The following is a 21,328-nucleotide window of genomic DNA, read 5'->3' as shown; positions in this document are numbered from 1 at the left end:
GTAAATATCGCTTCGGCCCAGGAAACAAAAGCCTTCAAACCTATCAATGCTAGTCCATAGATACCTCTGTTTATTGGCCGCGTTAGCCAATCGCTTGCCGCCAAACTAATTTAATTTCGAAATATCGTATTACTCGTCAGCCAATCCGAGACTTCATAATCACACAGGTTTTTTGATAAAAATCGCATCTTTAAACACAAGCACATTTCAACCAATTAGTGCCAGTGAAATGTTCTTTGTCCGCGGGGCGTAACAGAAGAGAACAGTTAATTGCTGCACAATAAATAATGTTCGATCGTTTTACGGGCTCAAGAACACATCATCGGGATCGAAGAATCACGTCTCAATTCCGTGTACAGATTAAGCAGACAGGAAATCAGAAATTCTTGGCAATTGTGCACTGACCAAGGAAGATGAAATCTCTGGGACTCTTGTACTTCTCGCCGATTCTTCTACTCAGTTTGGCCGAATCGTGCTGCGAGCAACCCTCGAACGGTCTCAAGAATAAGTGGATGCATCCATTTATGAGAAAACGAGCCGTAGAGATGGCGCAAAAACGAATGCTGTCCATTTTGGGGCTGGACAACTTTCCAAAGCCGGGGCGCCATATAATTCCCCACAGCTACATGGTGGAGGTGTATAGAAATTTATCGAGCGGAAACTACAGAAGACGCAGTATAAACTCTGACGAGCTGCCGACTGCCGTTGTTGGAATAGTTGATCGAGGTCAGTTCATTGTTATGTTGAGGTTTTTCGTAAGTGTTTCTTATTGTTTGTATTTGTTTTGCATCTCTGACAAACTCGTATCCCGTTTCTTGCCTCTGTATAATCAAGCGCCCTCAGCGTCCCATATCTCGATATATTGAAACTCCTTGACATTTTTATTTTTGTATTTTTCTTCCAGAACAATCAGACAACTCCGTCTCGCGTACGAGTCAACAAGTGTTTTATTTTAACACGAGTAATGTGCCCCCTTCACATACGATTCTCGACGCAGAACTACGTGTGTTGAGGCTACCGACTTCCTTCGAGGACAAATCTTTCACGGATCGCCACGGTACAACTTACAGAGCAAAGCTTTATGGCAAGCGCAACACAGAGCTACCAAACTTGACTCCGTTCGAGTCAGATTCAAGTCTCGAACTGCTCGATTCATTTGCGTTTGACATTTCGGACGGCACTTCAGATCACTGGAACGTGTTCTCTGTCAAGAAATCAGTTGAAAAGTCGCAGAGAGCGAAAATCAAGTTGCAAGTTCTTGAATTACGCGTGGAATCTGTGACAAGTGGCGATCTCGTACCTCCGGAACAGGTGGGATTTTCAAAAGCCGGACGGCTTCACAATAAGCACGCTCTGCTAGTAGTGTTTACAACCGATGTAAAGCCTAGCCAAGCCATCCGGAAGCCAATGTCAAAGGAAAACAAAGACTCCAGTAACGCAATATCACGGCCGAGTTTCACCGAAGACAAAAACATTGAATTGGAACATACTCGCGTCCGAAGGGATGCAAGATCGAAATCCGGGGGAAACAATAAGAAATCTCGACGAGGGGCTAAATCGAAACGACGGCGCAAAAAGGATTCTTGTCGGCGTAAGCCATTGTATGTCGACTTTAGCAAGCTAGGCTGGTCTAATTGGGTGATAGCGCCAAGGGGATACAATGCTTTTTTTTGCCAGGGGCTGTGTGAGTTCCCTATAGACAATCATTTAAAGCCTACGAACCATGCTACGGTCCAAACGATTTTGAATTCTGTAGCACCTTCGCTTGCTCCCCAAGCGTGTTGCTCGCCTAATAAATTCAGCGCTATAAGCATCCTTTATATTGACACGAGTGGCAATATCGTTTACAAGAAATACGAGGATATGGTGGTTGAACGGTGTGGTTGCAAGTAGAGCGCTCGAATAGAGAGGAGATATTAAGTTGCGGTAGCCGCGCTTCAACGCCGTCGGAGTTGGGTAGCAGAGGTGCTGACTTGAAAAACAGTTATGTCAGAGTATCGCTGCTTTTTATTGAATCAACACCTAGCCAGGGGCTTAACACAAGAACTGTTATCACTCGGAGGTGCTGTTTTCAGTGTGCTCTAGAGAGTCTCCGAGATTTCAACACATGAAAGGACATTAGCCGCAAAACATCTCGAATGGCGCGGCGCGAATTCTTCCAGTCCAGGATTGCTCGTAATAAACGGGACAGTGTTTACACAAAGTTTGATCTTTAGAGATGATTTATTTTGCATAATCGCATTAAAATTATCACCGATACACTGTATTGTTTGTGAACTCGGAAGGGATTCTCGAAAATGCCTTCGATTGAGTTTGTCTGGCAGACTAAAACAGGGGCCTTGAGTTCCGCTCTGCAGAGATCAGTGTACAGATAACTGGAATAACATGCCGTTAGACGGCGAAAAGAGATTTAAAACTAAAGCTCTCTTTATATATTCACTGTATTATCGACGGGATTATTGTTTCGCTTCTTAACATTGTCACCTCGTTATTTTTATCAGATTGTACACGCCTTCATCGCGGCCAGGAACTCAGTGAAATATCTTTGTTGCTATAGAATATTTATACGTAATTCCGTTACTGTGGGCCGGCCAGATAGGCTGGTATCTTCTATATAGGCTTGTCTAGAAGAGCTCGCCACGAGCTTATTACCCACTATTATCGAACAATCGACTATACGGTTGTTATTGAGTTAGCCAAATGTAAATAGTCGAATGATTTATTTATTCTCGACTCAAAAAAGGCAGAAAAGAGGCCGATCCTATTGTTCAGTACTATTTTTAACCCGAGGTAGGAATACACAGTTTGACAATCTAGCATACAACAAATTACTGTCTAAAAATAAAATGGTGCTTAAATCAGCCCGTTGGGCACTGATCAATGAGTCCCGGGAAATGTAAAAGTCGAGACGTAGTTTAGAGGAAATTGCTTATGGAATTTAATACTATTCGTGACAATTACAAAGCAATGAATGCAGACCGCGTGCCAATGATGTTTTTTAACGCCGTCGTTGATGATTTGACGAAAATAGTGTTTTCAACAGGCTCTTTTAAAAGTGGTTATCGCGCCATGTAATACGTGCGAATGATTCATGTTTGTGAATTCATTTTTTGGGATACGTTTCACTCGTGTGCCGCGCGCAATCGATACACATACATAACTTTATTGCCCGCCGGAAAAGGAGAATGCAAGCGAAGATAAAGAAACCAAAGACTTCCTACAAGTGATTTTATGCTATTTTTCAGATAACAAGACCTTGAGGTTATCATTTTTCGTCGTCCGCAAATGCAGCTTGCTTATCACAGAGATAAGCTTTAAACGGAACGAAATTCTTTTTCTTTTTTTTTTTTTTTTTGAAGTTTTTGGTGTGTGATTTAACACTTGGCGTTAAGGCCAAAGAAAGGCTAAAGAACTTTAGTAATGTCGTTTCGTAAAGCCGTTCAAAGGAGCGATAAATCAACTTTTGCAACATGGTAAAGAAAGAATTCATTTAAAAGCTTTGTTGTTCATCATTTTATTGACTCAGCCCCAAGAGGTAATGCTTTAATATTTCTAGCGGAATTACCAAGCTTTTAAAACGCAGAAGGAGATATGTTTTGTTTCGAACGACAAACAATCAGCGAAGATCAAGAGTTAGCATAATATCTACACACGCCATCAACTGTAGTAAAAAATTCCTTGCTTTTGCGGAAGTTTAAAGTTCATTCGTCCAAAGTACAGTAATTAAGGCAAAGAAAGCCGGCCCATTTTCACATCCAAATATTGGCCCCTAATTGCTCAGTCAACTGTGCCGTCTCTCTTTTTTCATAGCTTTTTTTCCAAATCAATTCCTTAATTACTTGTACAAGACCACAAAACTGCATGAGGTCTTAATGTTAAGTGCCCATTCGCGTGTCATGCGAACACGCTAAATCGAAAAAACAGCAGAAAATTCGGCCTCAATAGCTGAAGCATCAACATTGAAAGTCAACTCGACAGAAAACCGAAAGTTCTTTCATGTCTCGCCAAGGGATGGCTGGATTTCTGCAGCAGCTTTCTGGGTTTAAACGCGAAGACTCCTAAAGTGGACACGGTTTTCCACTCTAGGGGGTATTGTAAACTCAGCTCTTCACACTAAGTAGTGACACGAGGAGAGAGAAAGTGACCCCGGTAGATTAACCTCATCACGAAAGGACAAACTAAACGGGAAAACATTCAACTGACTGTCAACAAGAAACGCTAAAAGTTTTCATAAACAATATTGACTTTTCAGCCAATTTTATCTTAGTATTGCCAAAGCATCAAAAGGCGTGTTAAAAATGTTTTTAAAAGGTATTTTTTGAAAGCAATCCGGCCAGAGATGGGCCGTGTTAAAGGATTGAAGTGGCACAACGAAAGATCGAGAAGTCGTGAAGCTGTTTGTTGTCCCCTCCAGTAGATTTGGCATTGGTGCAAGACTAGCTATGTTTGGAGCTGTGCCTGAGAGGTGTCGGCGATTCAGTAGTTATTATAATTCCAATCTACACTTTGTCCCCTGTAGTCGCTTGTCCAGTGACTGACAGACGAATGATGAAAGGCCAAAGCTGACGTTAATTGAGCTCAAAGAAAAGTACTTAGAACTTATTAACATTCCGTCAGCTACATAGAAAATTCCGCACTGGTGATGAACCCAGCATCGCTTTGACTGATTATGTTTCAGCAATTAGATGAAAGAAAATCAAGGATATTTTGTTGTTGAGCCCTTATCGATTCGAGAGAGGTTTGTCAACGTTCAAAACAGAGCCACTACTTAGCAAACTGAAACAGGGCAATTGACTGAATAGAAAATCTCAGATTTCAACACCAAAGGGCAGTTCGGCTAACAGTGTTTGACGTGACTGGACGCCCTTTAGGATTTTATTCACAGACAAAAGTACATTGCACCCAGCATAAGCATAAGAGAAGTGCAACAGGAGAGGGGTCCTTTTGGAAAAAGAACGACTTCGATAAGTTCCTTCCCTCCATGAAAAAGCACTGTTCATTCGAATACACTTTTGCCGATTCGTCCACAGATAAGCTCACACTTCTATCGTGGGGAAATAATTCTCAAGTCTATATCTGCAATAGCTTTTCATCGGCGCATGCTAGTGTTTCACCCACAGGTCAACTCGAGGGGTGGAGACACCTCGCACAGCATAAAAGAAGTATTATCATCACCGGAAGCTTCTAAAGACTACACTCTGGTCTCACTAGTCGCAAACTACAGAGACAGACTATAAAACAGTGGAAACCTAGAGCGTTTTGCTCTCTAGAGTTTCAATTAAACTGATAGACTAAGAGATCATCTCTTGAAAAGGCACAGTATACATTGAATTTCCTCCCGTGACATACCAACATCTTTTTTCAAATAATAATATGATAGCAAAATAATCCAGCTAGTCGAGGCAGGTGCTAGAGAAAATTAAAATAAAACTTGAGAATTAACACAAAAAGATCAATCTCCAAACTGGAAATCAATCCTCTGCGTATAGACCAGTCGATTTAACACTGTAGCTGTGCAATGTCTTAAAAGGTTTCGCGCAGTGTGCAAATATCCGCCAAAAGAAAGAATCAATTCGTGGAAAGATATTTCCATCAAAGAAGAATTGACAATAAGCGCTTTTGAGCAAAATCAGTTTATTTCACTTTCAAGATTCATTGTGTTATTTTTCAGAAAAGAAAGCTCGTTCTTTCCTTACAGGATGTCAGGAATGTTCTCCATCGGATCATTTTAAAACTGCTGGTCTTTTATTTTAGCCAAGCTTCCGGCTCTGAAGTTTTTATTACGTGATAAGCATTTTATTTTTCCTTTGCCTTTGCCAGTGAAATAAGAAGAGGTATCTAGTCTAAGAGACAAAAGGCAATAATATTTAAATTTTGTAGCCTACGTTATTTCTAAACTGTGATCCTACGAAATTAGGGCGGCGTCGTGATTCTATGAATACTCAGTGACGTAAAATCCATATACAAGGCTTTATTTCCCTTTGATGTAGTTTCGTAGTTCTTACAAGGTGGTTCTAATATCTGTTTCGGTGGAGAGCATCGATCAAGGAACCCTTTTCTTACTTCATTACATCAACGTTTGTCAGATAGCTCATCGATGTTAATTGTTCCAGAACTGCATAGGTCGTGCTCATAACACAGTTCAATTGCAATTGAATTATGATCGAGTTGTAATTGGACACAACATACTTGCCAACTTTATTCTCTGAAAAAATAAAAATGAAAAAAAAAATATTACATTCCATGGCAATATTTCGCTGCCTCCTAAACTGTCTTAGGAAGTAATCTGACATGGAATGAAATAGAACTGAGGTAGCTTTATTACACGCACTTGATTATAGTACAAATCTAGTGTGACCACGCCACTTCTATCAATAATGATAAGGATCGAGCGTGCACACGATGCCAAAATTGTTCATAAGTTGTTGTTGATGGTGTTTTCGTTTTGTTGTTTTGTTTGCTTGTTTTTCACTGCTCGCACTCACTCTTTGAGGAGATCTTGCAGTTGGTCTGCAAAACTCATTACTGGGCGTTCGTTGATGGTTGATCTTTCACCGAGCCCGAATGGCTCATCCCCTACTAGGACAACAACTATTTAACATCCTCGGCCTCGTCAGTTACAACTATGTCCGGTCATCTGTCCCTTTTAGCGTTGTCTGAGCGTAACAGAAATTCGTGGCATAGATCTCGTTACGTAATTTTTAACACTTAACCATAAAGGCTGCTGAAAGGGATACGTTTTGAGGGGTGAATGAGATCCGAAATTTCGAGTCTTCCATTAATTCGATCATCAATTCTGAAGACCAAAGGGGAGTTGACGATATATTGAAGGAAACGTTTAATTTAGACCGAACAAATAAACTGACTTTTTTTATGAATACTGCGATCGTTTAATCTCCCCCTTAGATTCTTGAAGGCAATATCGGAGTAAACAAGATAAGTAACAGCAAATTTTCCATCTATCCAGTCTAATTTTTATAAAACACACCGTTTACATCGCCCAAAAGTTTGCTCACTAGAGCTTTTGTTGTCCATCATTTTCGATACCTGGTTATCCAAAGTATTTGCTGCCGTGGACATATTATGAACCTTTTTTTCAACACTACTCTGGTATACAGTTATACAACTGCTTGATTGTAAAGGAAGGCTGAATTAAACGAGGTCAATGGGTTCGTGGTTGATTTGAGGAGCAGTCAGTCATGGAAGGCAAATGTGTGCTAACTATATAAGAGACCGACAGGCACATCGGGTCGACCTTTTAAATTCCACGAGAGCCCAGATCTGCCGGAACTAAGAAAACGTTCAAAAATCATTCTGTAGAATACCCTAAAATGATTATAATCCGGCGCAGAAACGTGTGACTTTTTAGCTTTGATTTGAATGCCATACTTTAGGATTTTATCCGCAGCGTCGAAAATTAGAATCACCTTGTACAGCATAATAAACCGCACCACAGGAAAGTACTGCTCAGTAGCTTTCATTTGAATGGTCACACTTTAGGATTTCATCCACAGACTCGAAACTTAGAATCACCTTGTGCAGCATAATAAACCGCACCACAGGAAAGAACTGCTCAGTAGCTTTCATTTGAATGGTCACACTTTAGGATTTCATCCACAGACTCGAAACTTAGAATCACCTTGTGCAGCATAATAAACCGCACCACAGGAAAGAACTGCTCAGTAGCTTTCATTTGAATGGTCACGCTTTAGGATGACGCCCAAGCTGGAACTACCTTGTATACGCGATAATAAAAAGCACCGCATGAAAGTAACGTTTACTAGCTTTCATTTTGAATGACCTTACTTTAGTATAGCAACGGACGCAAAATTTTGGAACCTCCTTGTACAGCATAATAAACAGCACCACAGAGCTGTTTTACACACAGATACAAACGATAAAAGAATATATTAGCTGACCCATGGATTGCCAGGGGCTGAAAATGAAAGGTTTTAAGTAAAAGGTAGCCGTGTGGTTACAAATTAAAAGTCACACATGCGTTGAAGTACCATAAGTGTGGCTTTGGCCGCGATGTTCAAAGGAAAAAAGGAACTTGGGGTCTAGCGTTTCGTTCATTTCGCTTCTATTACGTTTATTTAAATTCGTGTTTCTGCCTCATTTTATTTCTTGAGTGATAACTTAATTCACTAATTGCACCCCTCTTAGTCAAATAGGCTATCCATACCGCAATTCCGATTAAGGGATAGTGGGATCGTATGGGGAGACGAATGAACGTCGCGCCGACGAATTAGTGCAGTTTTCGGCATTTCTCGGAGTAGCGTAGCTCTTGTCAAATCACGTTTTCACCTAAAAGAGTACTTCCTATACAAATGACTGCCGAGAAATGCACTTATTCATCGGCGCAATTATGTCCATCTGTCAACCCAAACGATCTCATGGTCCCCTATACTAGTTTACCCCTAGTTTCTGGGGTGGGAAATAGCTTGGCCAAAGTAGTCCTTCTCGCAATCGAGAAATCAATTCTTCTTTCCATTATATTTGGGGCAAACTAACCTCAGGTGGCAGCAATCATTTTGCATAGTACTTTTTCCAAGGTTTCGTTAGCTAGTGCTACAACTTTATTTTGAAAACAAATTTCATGAATTTTTGTCCGTAACCTTACGTTTTGGGCGTGGCCATGAAGTGTATTCACTGTGTCATTGTTGAGCACTGGGTCGTCCCACAGGAAATTGATTGTACATAGCCTCGATGACCGAGCCTTGTCATCGGTCGCATTTCGTGGTCGATTCACCCCGTGGTACCTTCAGAATAAAAATGACTAAAGGCTGTTGATGAAAGGATTCCAAAACCGCAAAAATGCAGCTATCCTTAACACGTGTGGAAATTTTGCAAGTTGTTCCAGACAGTTAACAAGATTAAAACTCTTGTCCTTGAGAGCGATAATTTTAAACAATGAAGAAAATCCCAATTTTTTTTTTCTCTGTTTGTTTGTTGTTTTTATTTGTTTATTTTCTAGTTCTTTCTCCGGATATTTTAAAACGAACATCTCCTCATGGAATACTCGCGAAAAGCTTCCATAATAACCTCCTCGGGATTTCACCTACCGGCAGACTCAAAAGGTAGAGCCACCGTGTACAGCATAACATTTACAACAGCACCACATTCAAGTGCTGCTCAGTAGCTTTCACTTGAATGGGGGTCAGCACTTCGGGATTTTATCCACCTTGTGAAGCTGAATGAATTATTCGACAGCACCGTATTCATCGATGACCATCGATAGCTTCCAAGGTTGTACTTGAATGGTCACGTCTCAGAATTTCGTCCACAGAATAGAAAGCAGCGTTAATTTAGTCCACATTAAAATTACTCTGGGACGAAACTCAAGCGTTATACAATACGGACTAATAATATGGGTAACAAATATGAAGTCATTTCACAAACCAAATAGAATTTTCTCACGGGGTTCATTTCTATCGGGGTAAATCTTTTTTTTTATATTGTGCAATAACCCACTTATTAAACATTTTTTGCCTATAAACCAAAGTGAAGTGGTGGCCTTGGACTCGAAAGTACTTTTTAAAGTTATCCTGCTGCGATAGAATTAAAAATACGATTTACTAACTGGATTGAAATTCGACAAAAACCAGCGACAAATTCCAAGCCTGTCGTTGGTCATCCTCCGTTTTTAATCGTGAAACAAACTTTCATCTGCAACCCAAGTGACATTGCAAAGCACTGGAACGTTGATATTTCAATGGAACTTTTCGTCTCACATATACTTTCTTGCATCTGTCAAAGCTTTCAATTTTAAACGCTAAATAAAATTGCTAATCCAATTTTTCGACTTCCTTGAAACAACATAGGCGGAGTCACGAGGAACATGACTCTGTGAAGAATTTTAACTGAAATTCCTTCATGACGCGATTACATCCAACATTTTACCAAAGAAATGTCAGATTAAGGGTCTAGGTAATCCGTTAACACTGATCCAATAACTATATTTGAAAATATTCCATGGCCAGAAGCAGTGTTGAAAATCTCTTTACCCTTTCGCTATCGAATTTGAGTTATGTGCACGCTCCTGGATGGAATCCTAAAGTGAAACTATACAAACAAAATTTAGTTCAGAAGTAATTTCCTGTAGTACACTGGTATTTCTTCTATTTAATTTTTTTTAACCCGCAGTTCAAACATGTGTTTTATGTATTCATATTCATTTATTCATCCTTCACGGTTATATTACGAACATACAATATGACCAGCTCCCAGCTGGCTTGATAGCTCAGTTGGTCGAGCACTGCACCAGTATCGCAGAGGCCATGGGCTCGAATCCGTTCAAGCCTGAATTTCAAGTTTTCAGACTTTCTTTTCGCAACTGCTTAATTAAGTCGCGTAAATAACTGCGAGGGTCTTTGTTGTACAACCTGAGGTGTTTAAAAAGTTCGAGCCTGTGCCGGTGTATGAGAGAAGAACTGAGATTCTTAGAGTGGTCATTTGTATGAAAGCTCAGAACCGGGCAATACTTTGCTGGGGCCCCAGAAACAATAGGCCATTTTACAGTTGGGTGCTTAGTGACCTGGCCTTGGATTGGAAGCGAGGCTGGGGGTGACCTTGTTTTGATACAAACCTCACTGCTTTTCATATGTAGATCATGCTGTTCTTATGCTAACTAGTTGCATTTCCATATGAAAAGCAGTGAGGTTTGTATCAAAACAAGGTCACCCCCAGCCTCGCTTCCATTCCAAGACCAGGTCACTAAGCACACATGTAAAATGGCCTATTGATGCTTAGCCCTGAAACAATAGAGATGCGTGACATATATATACCGGTCCAATGAAATTAGAGTTTCTAAAGAGCTGCGTTTTATCTATTTTTCTGTGATGCTATTTGTTACGTTGTAAAGTGATTCTAATTTTTGAGTCTGTGAAAGAAACCCGAAACTGCAAACATTCATCAAATGAAAGCTACTGAGCAGTACCGTTCCTGTCACTGAGTGGTGCTGGTACTAGTGATCAGCATCAAATTTCTCCTTGTAATATCAATGCTTATTCAACCCCCTGAGGTCATGAGAATTAAGGATATGATCACCCAAGGGGAATTTCCTTGATATTTTAATAACTTCTCCGTAGTACTCTTATAAGAAAAGTATGGGGACAAGATTAGGAGAATTTGTGACGAGGCATGAAATTATAAATAGGAAGCATTTTTATGACAGCTAATGGCGTGACTGAATAGTATTTTCCTTGGTGCTGTCAGAGGATTATGCCGCTGTACAACTGAGATGATTCGAATATTCAAGCATTTTTAGGAAAACCATTCGTGTGAAAACTCACTAATTCTTTCGGCGTTTTTTTATAACACAATGAGGTTCTTAACTATTGTATACATGTGGACCAAATCCCAAAATGTGACCCGTTCAAATGAAAGATCTTGATCCCTCGTATTGTTTAATTACATTAAGTTTTTAAATATAATCTCCTCTGTAATATCTACTTTAACAGTCGGTGTTGGTGTTTCGTGAGTATCATCGATTGTTTCGATTCAGCACGAAAATAAGCAATACCTTTCGATACTGTTTACGACCACTTGAGCAAGAAGTGGCTTGTAGACAGTGTATATTCTAGATTGTATTCGAGTACGTTTTTATCAATGTGATGTGTCAATGAAATCTGATTTTTCTAATCCAAAGTATTTACTGTTTTCTTGTTAAAAATCGTTCCTTTTGCTGTTTGGTTGTTAATACTTCCAATTCACTCGAGCTGGAGTGGAGCAAGATCTTCAGGCTTGCCATATACCGGTTGTAGGTATCGTAGCCAATGCACAGTACCTGACTGGTTTATAGCCTCACTCACAAACCAACCTCATGAGAGCGAGGTTGGGGCACAAGCCGAGAGATGACGTCACGAAAAAAACGACAATTTTCGTTAATATTGTAGTCATGTCGGATTGATGTGGAAAACAGGTATTGGCTCACAATGGGTAACCCCACAAATTAAACATGAAAAAGTTTGAAGTACTTCAAACAGCATATTAATAAACAGCCTTCATGTCAGGAAAGTACTGCCCGCTTAGCTTTCATTTGAATGTTCATTTCGCTAAATATCCGTTCAAAAGGCCAAAATCGCCTTAGAAATTTAGATTGCATCGAACCGAAAAACTAGCGTTTTCTTTGGTGTTTTGTCGCCTTAGAAATTTAGCGACATGGGAAGATTAATTCGTTTTTGCTTTTCCAAGGGACTAAGGCAGCGAAATAAGGCATGCATATGACTGATTATTTTGAAGAGCCAGCACCTAGCTGCTCGTAAATTCGGGGGATAAGGAACTGTTCCCTTAAATTTTCTTTTACTTCAACGATTAAAACTGTTCTCGTTAAGTGCCCCCGAATGGCAATGTTATTAAAAACAAAAGTGGCATTAGAGTGGTTTTCAAAACCACCAAAACCAAAACTGACAAAGTAATGACTTTAGCCAATCACAACTAGCGTAAACAGCGCGATGAACCATCAAAACTCGAAGCAAAACATGCAACCGGCGACAAGCGCGGGAAACGCGTGCGAGCAAGGCACGATTGGTCCGTGGTTTTGTTTCTCATTGGTTGAGAAAGTGGCGCGAGTTTTGTTAACCAATAACAGAGCGTAATAATTTACAACCTAAGCAAACACAAAATTACTGTGGACTCAACTGAAAACTGCTCTAAAACAACTTTGCATAGCATGATAAACAGTTACTGTACCGCCAGAAAGTAGGGAGCTTAAGCAACGACGACGGCGACGGCAACCACAACGCTGCGAAACAATAGGTTTAATGAGCAAAAACAATCTTTCTGCACGTGCGTTTCACATTTTAGTACATTTCTTTGTCGTCCTCTGCAAAACAACAACGTGAAATGACCACATTTAATGTTTTGTGGAGAACGTGAACCAATTTGGCTCCTGGACAGTTCGCCATTTTTGTAAAAGTTGAGCGAGTTGAAATAATCGCGAAGTAGCACTAATGAAATAAATATATATTTTCGGGTGACGTTGCCGTTGCCGTCGTCGTTGCTTAAGCTCCCTAATACTGACAGTAACACATTTGAATGGTTACAGTGTATACCTTGTACTGCTTATATTGTAACTTTCAGTGACTAAAGAGTCGAACCATGCACCTTGTATGTACATAAACACAGGAAAATTACCGCTCAGTAGCGAGTTATATCTAATGACGGAAGCGGTCACTTTAACAATGAAACATAAGAAACACTTTTTATAGGAAAATTCCACAGGAAAGTACTTTTTGATAACTCGCGGTTTAAGAACAGTGTCTCCTTCTAGACCGGTTTTCAATGAGTATCGTAATGCCAAAGTAATTGCTCTGACCAATCACAACAGACGCAAACAGCGCAATGAACCAATCAGAAATCGAAGTAAATACATGTAACCGGCGGCAAGCGCGGGAAAACGCGTGCGATTGGTTTTGGTTTTGATGCTGATTGGTTGAGAACGTGGCGCGTGATTTGCTGGCCAATCACAGAGCGAAGTAAAGCAAAACCAAAGCAAACGTGAAATTACTTTCGACACTCAATTGTAATCCGCTCTATTACTGTGCATACGTTCTGCAAATCTCGATAATGGTCCAGGAAACTTGGGTTTCTTCAGGAAGGTATCTCCTAATTAATACAAAGGTGTTCTTGTGGGGTTTGTGACTATGCGAGACTGATGTAGATGTTAGGGAGGCTTATTGGAATGACAAGAAAATTGGAGTTGTTATCGATCGTTTTCCAGCAGATAAAATGTACTCCAACCAAGACATTTTTCCGCTGGAAAGCGAATTATCCGCTGCGTAAAATTGCATGTCCGTTTTATGAACAACTGGCGCTAGCGTGAGGAGCTAGAGACAATGTGGAGCGAAGTCTCTTGTTTCAGGAAACCAGGCAGAAATAAAGAGACCCTGCGAAAGTCCGATGTGCTAACCACTACATGTACACCACCTCGGTGTCTCCTCATACCGCTATCAGAAGCGAAGACGTATGTGACGTATTAACAATTAAACGAAGACGTCAAGAATTTAGAGAGAACGCGTTTAAGCTGGGACTGCGAATTTTCATTTTTGGGTTATGACTGACATATTCCACTTGAACGATTTCAAAAACCAACTCGTGAAAATACTTGGTTTCGAGTGGCGTATACACCCCGGCAAGAAGCCAACCTTTAAAAATATAATGCTGTTCTTGGCCAAGAGTTATTCTTTCTTAAAAAAAAAAAAACTTGGGACCTGAAGCAAGACGACAACGACGCCAACGAAAACGGGGACTCAAAAATTACATTCGCTTTTTCTGAATAAATTTGCCAGAAATTCCATTCATTTAGTTTGTGTAATGTGTAATGTTTGTAAGTATGGTATTGTTTATAGTATAACAAGTTTTGTTAGTAGTGCAAGTATAGTGAATATTGTTAGTACTTTAAGTAGTTATTTCTAAGTAATGTTTAGCATTGTAAAAATTTAATATATGCCCGTAAGGCAAATAAAATGACCTTTTAAAAAAAATAGTTTGAGATGTGGCCGAACTATCCAGGAGCTAACGTCATAGGGGCGGCTTCAAAGTTCAGAACGAGAACGGTTTAGGAAAATAAATCATCGATCGTGCATTCACGTTCTCCATAAAACCTTGAATGTGGTCATTTCACGTCGTTGTTTTGCAGAGGACGACAAAGAAATGTATCAAAGTTTACAATGCACGTGCAGGGCCAGTGTTTTGCTAATTAACACTATTGTTTTCTGAAGCTCTCGTTGCCGTTGTCGTAGTCGCTTCTTAAGATGCCAAATAAGACATAGATCACGACTTAAAGGAATGCATTTTATTCAAATTTCATAAATCTCGTCTCATCCGAGCGGAAAGATTTCCATTTCTGGAAAAGGATGGTTTTATTTAGCTCCGGAAAAAGAGATAACGTCAATATGTTATCGGTTCCGACAAGTGGTTGGTATTAGACTTCCGTAAGATATCGTCAAATATCACGCCTTTTGTCAGCTTATCTGTTTCGTTCGCGTGCCATGAGGCAGGAAATACCGCATTTGAATGGGCGTTTGGCCGCTTATCAGCCCGTGGTTTTCGAGGTATTTCAAGTTAGGAGGGATGACTGATTGGTTGGGTAATCGTTCGAGGAGGTTACTTAAAAATATTTTCACTTCTGGTAATTTAAAATTAATTGCCTGAGAAAAGTTGGCATTTCAAAGAGCTACAAAAATGAAGTGAATTCCCGCAAGTCCTTGAATAAAAACCGTAATTAAAGTTTTTATTCACTATATAGAAGTCACAACATTTTTGAAATCAATTGTAGCCCGTTAACTATAAGATAATTCCCACGAACATACTAAGAATTAGTAATGAGTTGAAAGGTCAAAGCTTTCAGTTATATAAGAGCGATTTGCTACAAAGAAAAATGACAAATTTTCTCGCTTATTGGAAAAGAACTTAAAATACTTCCCAGTAGCGTTCATTTGAATGGCCGCATTTACTTTAAGGCTTTATCCTCAAAACCACCTAGTGAGGCTTAATGAACAGTACTACAGAACAGTATTGCTCAAAAGCTGTCATTTGAATGTTTCATCCACAGAACTCAAAAGATAAAAAAACACCTTGTCCATCGTCACTCTTGCAAAACTTGGAGAAGCGATGAATAGTTTCTGACAGTACTTTCCCGTGTTTTGTAAAAGACTGGTGTAAAACTTTATCCTCATTTTTGAGTCTGTGGATGGAATCCCAAAATCGTCCATAATTTAAATGAAAACCATCGAGCAAAGCACTTTCCTGTGGCGCCCGAAAATTACCTGTAACAATTGAAAGCTATCAGCAGTAATTGCCTGTGGTTCCTAAAAGTCTGCTTTTAACACTCCTTCACGATATGTTATTTATGATTTTTTTATCATTTGAAAATCTATCCCCTTTCAAATTAAACTTTATTATCTATCGGTTTCTAAGTGCATTCCAAGCGTATTAAAAAACGGGTGTTAAAATTATTCAATGATTGTGTCAATTTAGATAACAGAGTGGTATTGCCTGGGTATTGCAGTTGCTCTTGTTTAACCATTCAAACACAAGTGCTTCGATTTTCAATCAAAACGTAAATCTTTATTCTATTTTAATAGCCCTTATCTTCATCGCATATTTCAGTAAAAGCAGCCATATCAGCTATTTTTAGTTAATATCACCAGAAAAGTCAAAAACAGTTCAAACCCTATTATAAGTTCCTATAAATAATTGTCCGGAACTTTCCGTTCCTTGCGAGTGTTTGACATAGCTTCTCAAACCATTAATAATTCTTGGAGAAGTTCAACGCAGACGTTCTCAAATGTTTACAATAATCAAGACCACATTTCCAACTCTCCTTACGAAACTGAACAATCAAGCTGAATCCATTCGTCCCCAACTTTTTGTTTTAAAAACTGAACAAATCTGCACTTTCAAACCTTGATTTATTTAAGTGCCCTTAAGGAATTATGTACATTCTCACAAACCAGTACTTCTGTATATATTTAACAATTATTTCGCAAGCGCGCGTTGGATATGAGATGATAGATAGCGAGGAATGAGGCGCGTAGCGCCGAGTTGGCTATAATCATCTCATATCAGTCATATTACCAGGTACACCGAGTTGTCGAAATGTCGGATTTTCTTATCGCTAATTTTTATCTTAATGGCGTCTTGTCACTTTCCTATTTCGAGCACATTGTTACTTCAATCCTGAGCAGCTTCATATCATTCTCAGCAAACTAAGTAGCTTGCAGCATATTGAACGGTAAAATCATTTTGACTGACAAAAATTTGCAAAAGCCAGTTTTCAAAGTCTTGAACTCGTTTTAGCCCAGACTTAACCATAAGCGATAACGTCACAACATAAATCTTGACCAATTACGTCACAATTTGGTATTGATATCGAAAATTAACAAATATTGATACGTATCATACTCGAAAAAACAGCGATCACTTGCAAAGCACTTAAGTGGTTATTGTTAAATGTGTTTGAACATGTATCTTGATTTATGTTGAATTTCTTGCCTGGAGATGAATGCTCGAAATATGAATAAATATTCAGTTTATTGAAAAAGGCAAATAACATCCATTCATTTAAAACTGGATCATTGTATGATGCAATTCCAGGGATGTGATTGGCTTAGCCATTATACCATGCCCGAGAAATAGAGAACATGAAAGTGATTTCTGGTTGTTATTGCAAAGCGAAAGCAGCAAGGTCTAGCATTATTTCTTGATTTCTTGTGATAAACCAATTATTCCACTCGCGCTTGCTGGATATGAGATGAGAGATAGCCACCACAGATCGCCGTTACCTCGTAACGTCCCATTTGGTCCTGTGGGCCGAGAGCCTACAGACAGTTCTGCTTGTAGCGCTTACTGTTCCATGGGATAGTAACATGGAGTGGGCGTATGAAAGGAAACTTGGCTCAAAATGGAGATTCCAGGAGTCATTGTGAAGACCGAAGGTGGTTATGCCTTGTCTATCTGGTTGAAGCTGGGTTCCGTGGTTTTGCTGGTAGATCTGTTGTGCGGTTTCTGTCTAATACTGGGCTAGCTCCTCGGGTGAGGGAGGATGTGATAAGACAGTTGCCGTCTACTTGAATCTTGAGAAGAAGAAAAAGGTCCTTTTATAATTTCAAGCCTTTCAGTTTTTCCTTGGCATCTCCTTGGTGGCACCTTGGTGCTGCTGGAGGGCCACCCATGCGTAGACCTGGTTGTTCGAAAGCTGATTAATGCTTATCCATTAAGCGAGATTTTTTATCTCTTGATTTTAAGCTTAACGTAAAGAAAAGTCTAAGTCCAAACGGATAGAAAGGCAGAAATTTTTTGCAATAATCAGAATCATTACTGATTAGCAAATAAATTGGAATCAAAGTTCAAGCTAACCCTTGGTTAACCAGTTAATCATGCTTTAAAGAACCGTGGCTGACGTTTTCATCTGAAGTGGCAACTGCGCCGCGCACCCGAGAAGCCAACATTATAAGGCAATTAATACGCTCGATCCTGGAGGAGCAGCTTCAATCGCTCTCCTTTCTTCAATGTCCTGGAATCTGCAAGTGAAAACCAACCAAAAAAGTGAAGGGAGAGAAGGAAGAATTTACTTCAGAATGGTGTTAGCATGTACAATTAATTGAGATATGTATAGATAGCCTAGCCCTGTAGCGGAGCTTTTATTTCAAGGAATATACCACATAGACAACAATTACTGTACCCGACTTGCAGGGAACATACAAGCTGGAGGTGGCTAGCTTCTCATAATAAGCTTCGACCCAGCATGGGATTAGAGCCGATTTATTGAAGTTTAATATAGAAAAAAGCCTAAAACAAACGCCCTGAGCGCTTGTTTAATTAAGTAGATACAGTATTACTATATCAGTACATCAATCGCTACTATTAACAACCGCCTTTGGCTTCAGATGGCCACAAAGGGAAGACCAAATTTAGTTTTCAAGTTCTATTCCGTTGTTTCTTGATAAATACACAATAAGATACAAACCATTTCAGAAACAATGAGTAAGAAACAATATTTATACAATTCTTTATCAGCGTATAAATTTCAATTCGTGTACGTGCGGTTGAGAATCCTTCTGCCATAAAGGGCCAACATATTGACCGCTAACATATTGAATTTGCGAACGGGACTTTGGGCGTGATGCTCAGCGAGTTTGCCTATAAATTCTGAAGGTCTTTTAAGAGTCTCTTGGCCGAGACGAAAGGGCACGTCTAACTACCACGAACATTTCACAAGTATTACAAAAATATTAGCTACGGAATTCTGTGTCAGTTCATTGATACTATTAACAACCGCCTTTTTGGCTACAGATAGCCCGAAAACGGAAGACCAAAAACTTTTCAGGTTCAATTCAGTCTTGTCTTAGTAGAGTAAAGACACAACCCATTTCAGAGAAATAAATAGGAACGTGGGAACGAATTCGGTGTCTTGAGGGATTCTGGGATCGTATGTTGGGGACGCGGGGGAAATCCATGGAGGCGTTGTCCCCAATATTTTGTATGCCTTACTTAACGGGTTAGTGGAACCTATTTGCAGAAACCTGGCAGGTTTGGAGGAAGGGAGGGACAATATTCGAAAATGTTGTCTAAAATTATCTAAGGTGGACTGTTGTAGAGATTGTATATGGCGGACATTTTGCGCTCGAGGTTTTAGCTATCCCGCCGCTTCTCTCGTCTTAAATGATACCAAAGGTTGCTGTATGTGTTCTTCACTGTCTTTCACTTGCCCATTGTGAGACTTCAGCTACAGCTAAAAGACATTTTTCTGAGTCGGCCTAATGTTTCTGGGTCAGAGCTAATTGCTTTCATGCCTGTTCATGCTGAAACTGCGATGAAATGGCGTAATGATGAATTTGTATTCGCATTGTTTCAGGGTTTATGTTGGTTTGTTTTTGTGCCGGGGGGATACTCCTCTATATAAGCTATATGGGTATGTGCGGTACCAAAAGATGTGGTCTTTGATCCGTTTTTGTCTGAAAAAGGTTATAGATTTTAATCATTTTGGCCTGAAAGTCTGAAAACAGTATGGATTTTAGATACCAGGTCTGAAAATGGTTATGAATTTTAGAGGCTAGATCTGAAAGGGGTGCAGGAAAATTACATATTTTGGCCTGTTAGGGTGATGGTTTGGACAACCGAGCCACATGGCCCCCACCAAAAATTCCGAAGAGTACACCTTCCCGGGAGAGGTGGGGGTTGCCCCTCATGAAAGGTAACTTCAAGATGCCGGTTTTCTTTGTCAAGGAATTGAAAATTGGACCTTGAACTTTAAAAGACCACGCGATTTCACGGTGAGGTACCGGATATAACAGGCCGATCGATTAATTTAGTAAACACCTGGCTTCTTGAAATGTAGTGAGCCTAGAATTTTCTTAGAACTTGATAATCACTTCAAACTTTCGCTTAATGCAAAAATAATGATTTTGGAAGGAAAAAACTGTAATTGAGGATACAAAAAAAGCCCAACTTGGCTTTTTCGGATGGGTGATAGCAGCTCATAAAATCAGGGAATAAGTTTTTTATACCGAAAAATATCGTTCAAAAATATTTGGCTGAGATTACCCGAACTCATTTTAAAAACTAACAGAGATAATTAATCACGAACGCGTTTCTTTAAAATCCGCTAAACGATATGGGAAATCACAAAACGCATATTTGAATTGTTAGATTTCAAGCGCCCCTGCGATTTATCAAACCAGTAATTCTTTTCCCAGAGTATTCAGCAATTTCAATTTCCTTGATCTTCCTAAGGGGCGAATTTTTAAAGCTCTTCTGGCGCCGACTAATCAGTTTACAATCATCATCATCCAATATAATTGATCTAATCGAAATTATTTCCCCCACCAAGTTTTAATCAGCCGGGAAATACTTATGGTTTTCTGCACGAAATTCATAAATTAAAAAAAGGCTAGGGGTGTAGTGAACTTTATAGTTGGTTTTAATTAACTTGAAGAAACTGGTTGGGTTATGTAGTTTTTGTCACATACAATGAGACACGAAATATACGAAAATAAAAATTTCGTTGGAAACCCCTCTTACGTGGAATTTTGTGAGCTACGTTCGTGCATCACTAAATTTGTGTACATGTTGAGAATTTGTGAATATGCGACTCTCTCTTCTGTGGCACTGTGTTCGCGATTTGAAAAAACAAATCCGATAAAACGAAGTTTGAAATTCCTTTAGAGAATTCTGGACTACCGGTTCACCAGGAAACTCCGCTTATCTAAGAATTGATAAATGCTTAGCGTGCGTCTATCGAATGTTGTAAAACTGTCCAAGTATGATGCACTCAATATTCGTCTCAGGCTGTACAAAACAGTCATTCTGCGATGTACGTAATTTCGTATGTCGAGGGGAAGAATGTAACAAGCCAGACCATCTCCAACTTTTCTGCAATAAAAATTTGCTCCGTAAAACAATTGTCCTGTCAAGTGTTGCGGGACATCGCCCGATTTTAGCCATATTGCGCTCGAAATCATATAGCAATGGACGCACGCACAAAGTTTGCAAAGCACGAGGGAAGCGTAAGAGTTCACCAAGAGCAATTTACTATCTGACTTCTCGAGTGCTTTCCAAAGGTAACTTCCCGCCAAGTATATCCACAACTCATCAGACGCACGACTGAAAGCACAGCCTGAAGCAGGCGAAAACTGGAGAGCGCCACGTAGAAAAATTGCGATGCGTCCGAATAATATAAACGGGCGAGGAAAAAATTTGCGCGCGGAAAAAATAACTTATCCTCGCCTTTATTATCCTCTCGCAAAGTAATTTTCTTCCTGAGCTCCTCACTTTCTGAACACCTGAAACAGGTTACTAAAACCTTGACTGAACCAATTCTTTA

The 21,328-nt window shown here is 39.7% G+C and overlaps 1 protein-coding gene across 1 annotated transcript; it reads left to right on the top strand.

The window, feature by feature from the left end:
* Positions 1-202: 202 nt before the first annotated feature.
* LOC146454344 (growth/differentiation factor 6-B-like) lies at positions 203-2,861 on the top strand. The gene is made up of 2 exons (XM_085095489.1): positions 203-726; positions 905-2,861. The coding sequence occupies exons 1-2, from the start codon at positions 414-416 to the stop codon at positions 1,891-1,893; spliced, it is 1,302 nt and encodes a 433-aa protein (XP_084951615.1). The 5' UTR covers positions 203-413; the 3' UTR covers positions 1,894-2,861.
* The last annotated feature ends 18,467 nt before the right edge of the window (positions 2,862-21,328 follow it).

The sequence above is a fragment of the Pavona decussata genome, unplaced genomic scaffold, assembly GCF_977016875.1.
Source record: "Pavona decussata unplaced genomic scaffold, jaPavDecu1.1 SCAFFOLD_302, whole genome shotgun sequence".
Lineage (NCBI taxonomy): Eukaryota > Metazoa > Cnidaria > Anthozoa > Scleractinia > Agariciidae > Pavona > Pavona decussata.
Note: the sequence above shows the minus strand (reverse complement) of the source record. Positions and strands in the feature narration are given on the sequence as shown.

Excerpts from the sequence above, each read along its gene's own strand:
- LOC146454344 (XM_085095489.1), top strand. The coding sequence starts at position 414 with ATGAAATCTCTGGGACTCTTGTACTTCTCGCCGATTCTTCTACTCAGT. Across the intron at positions 727-904 it reads TGTTGGAATAGTTGATCGAG|AACAATCAGACAACTCCGTC; the intron begins GTCAGTTCATTG and ends TTTTTCTTCCAG.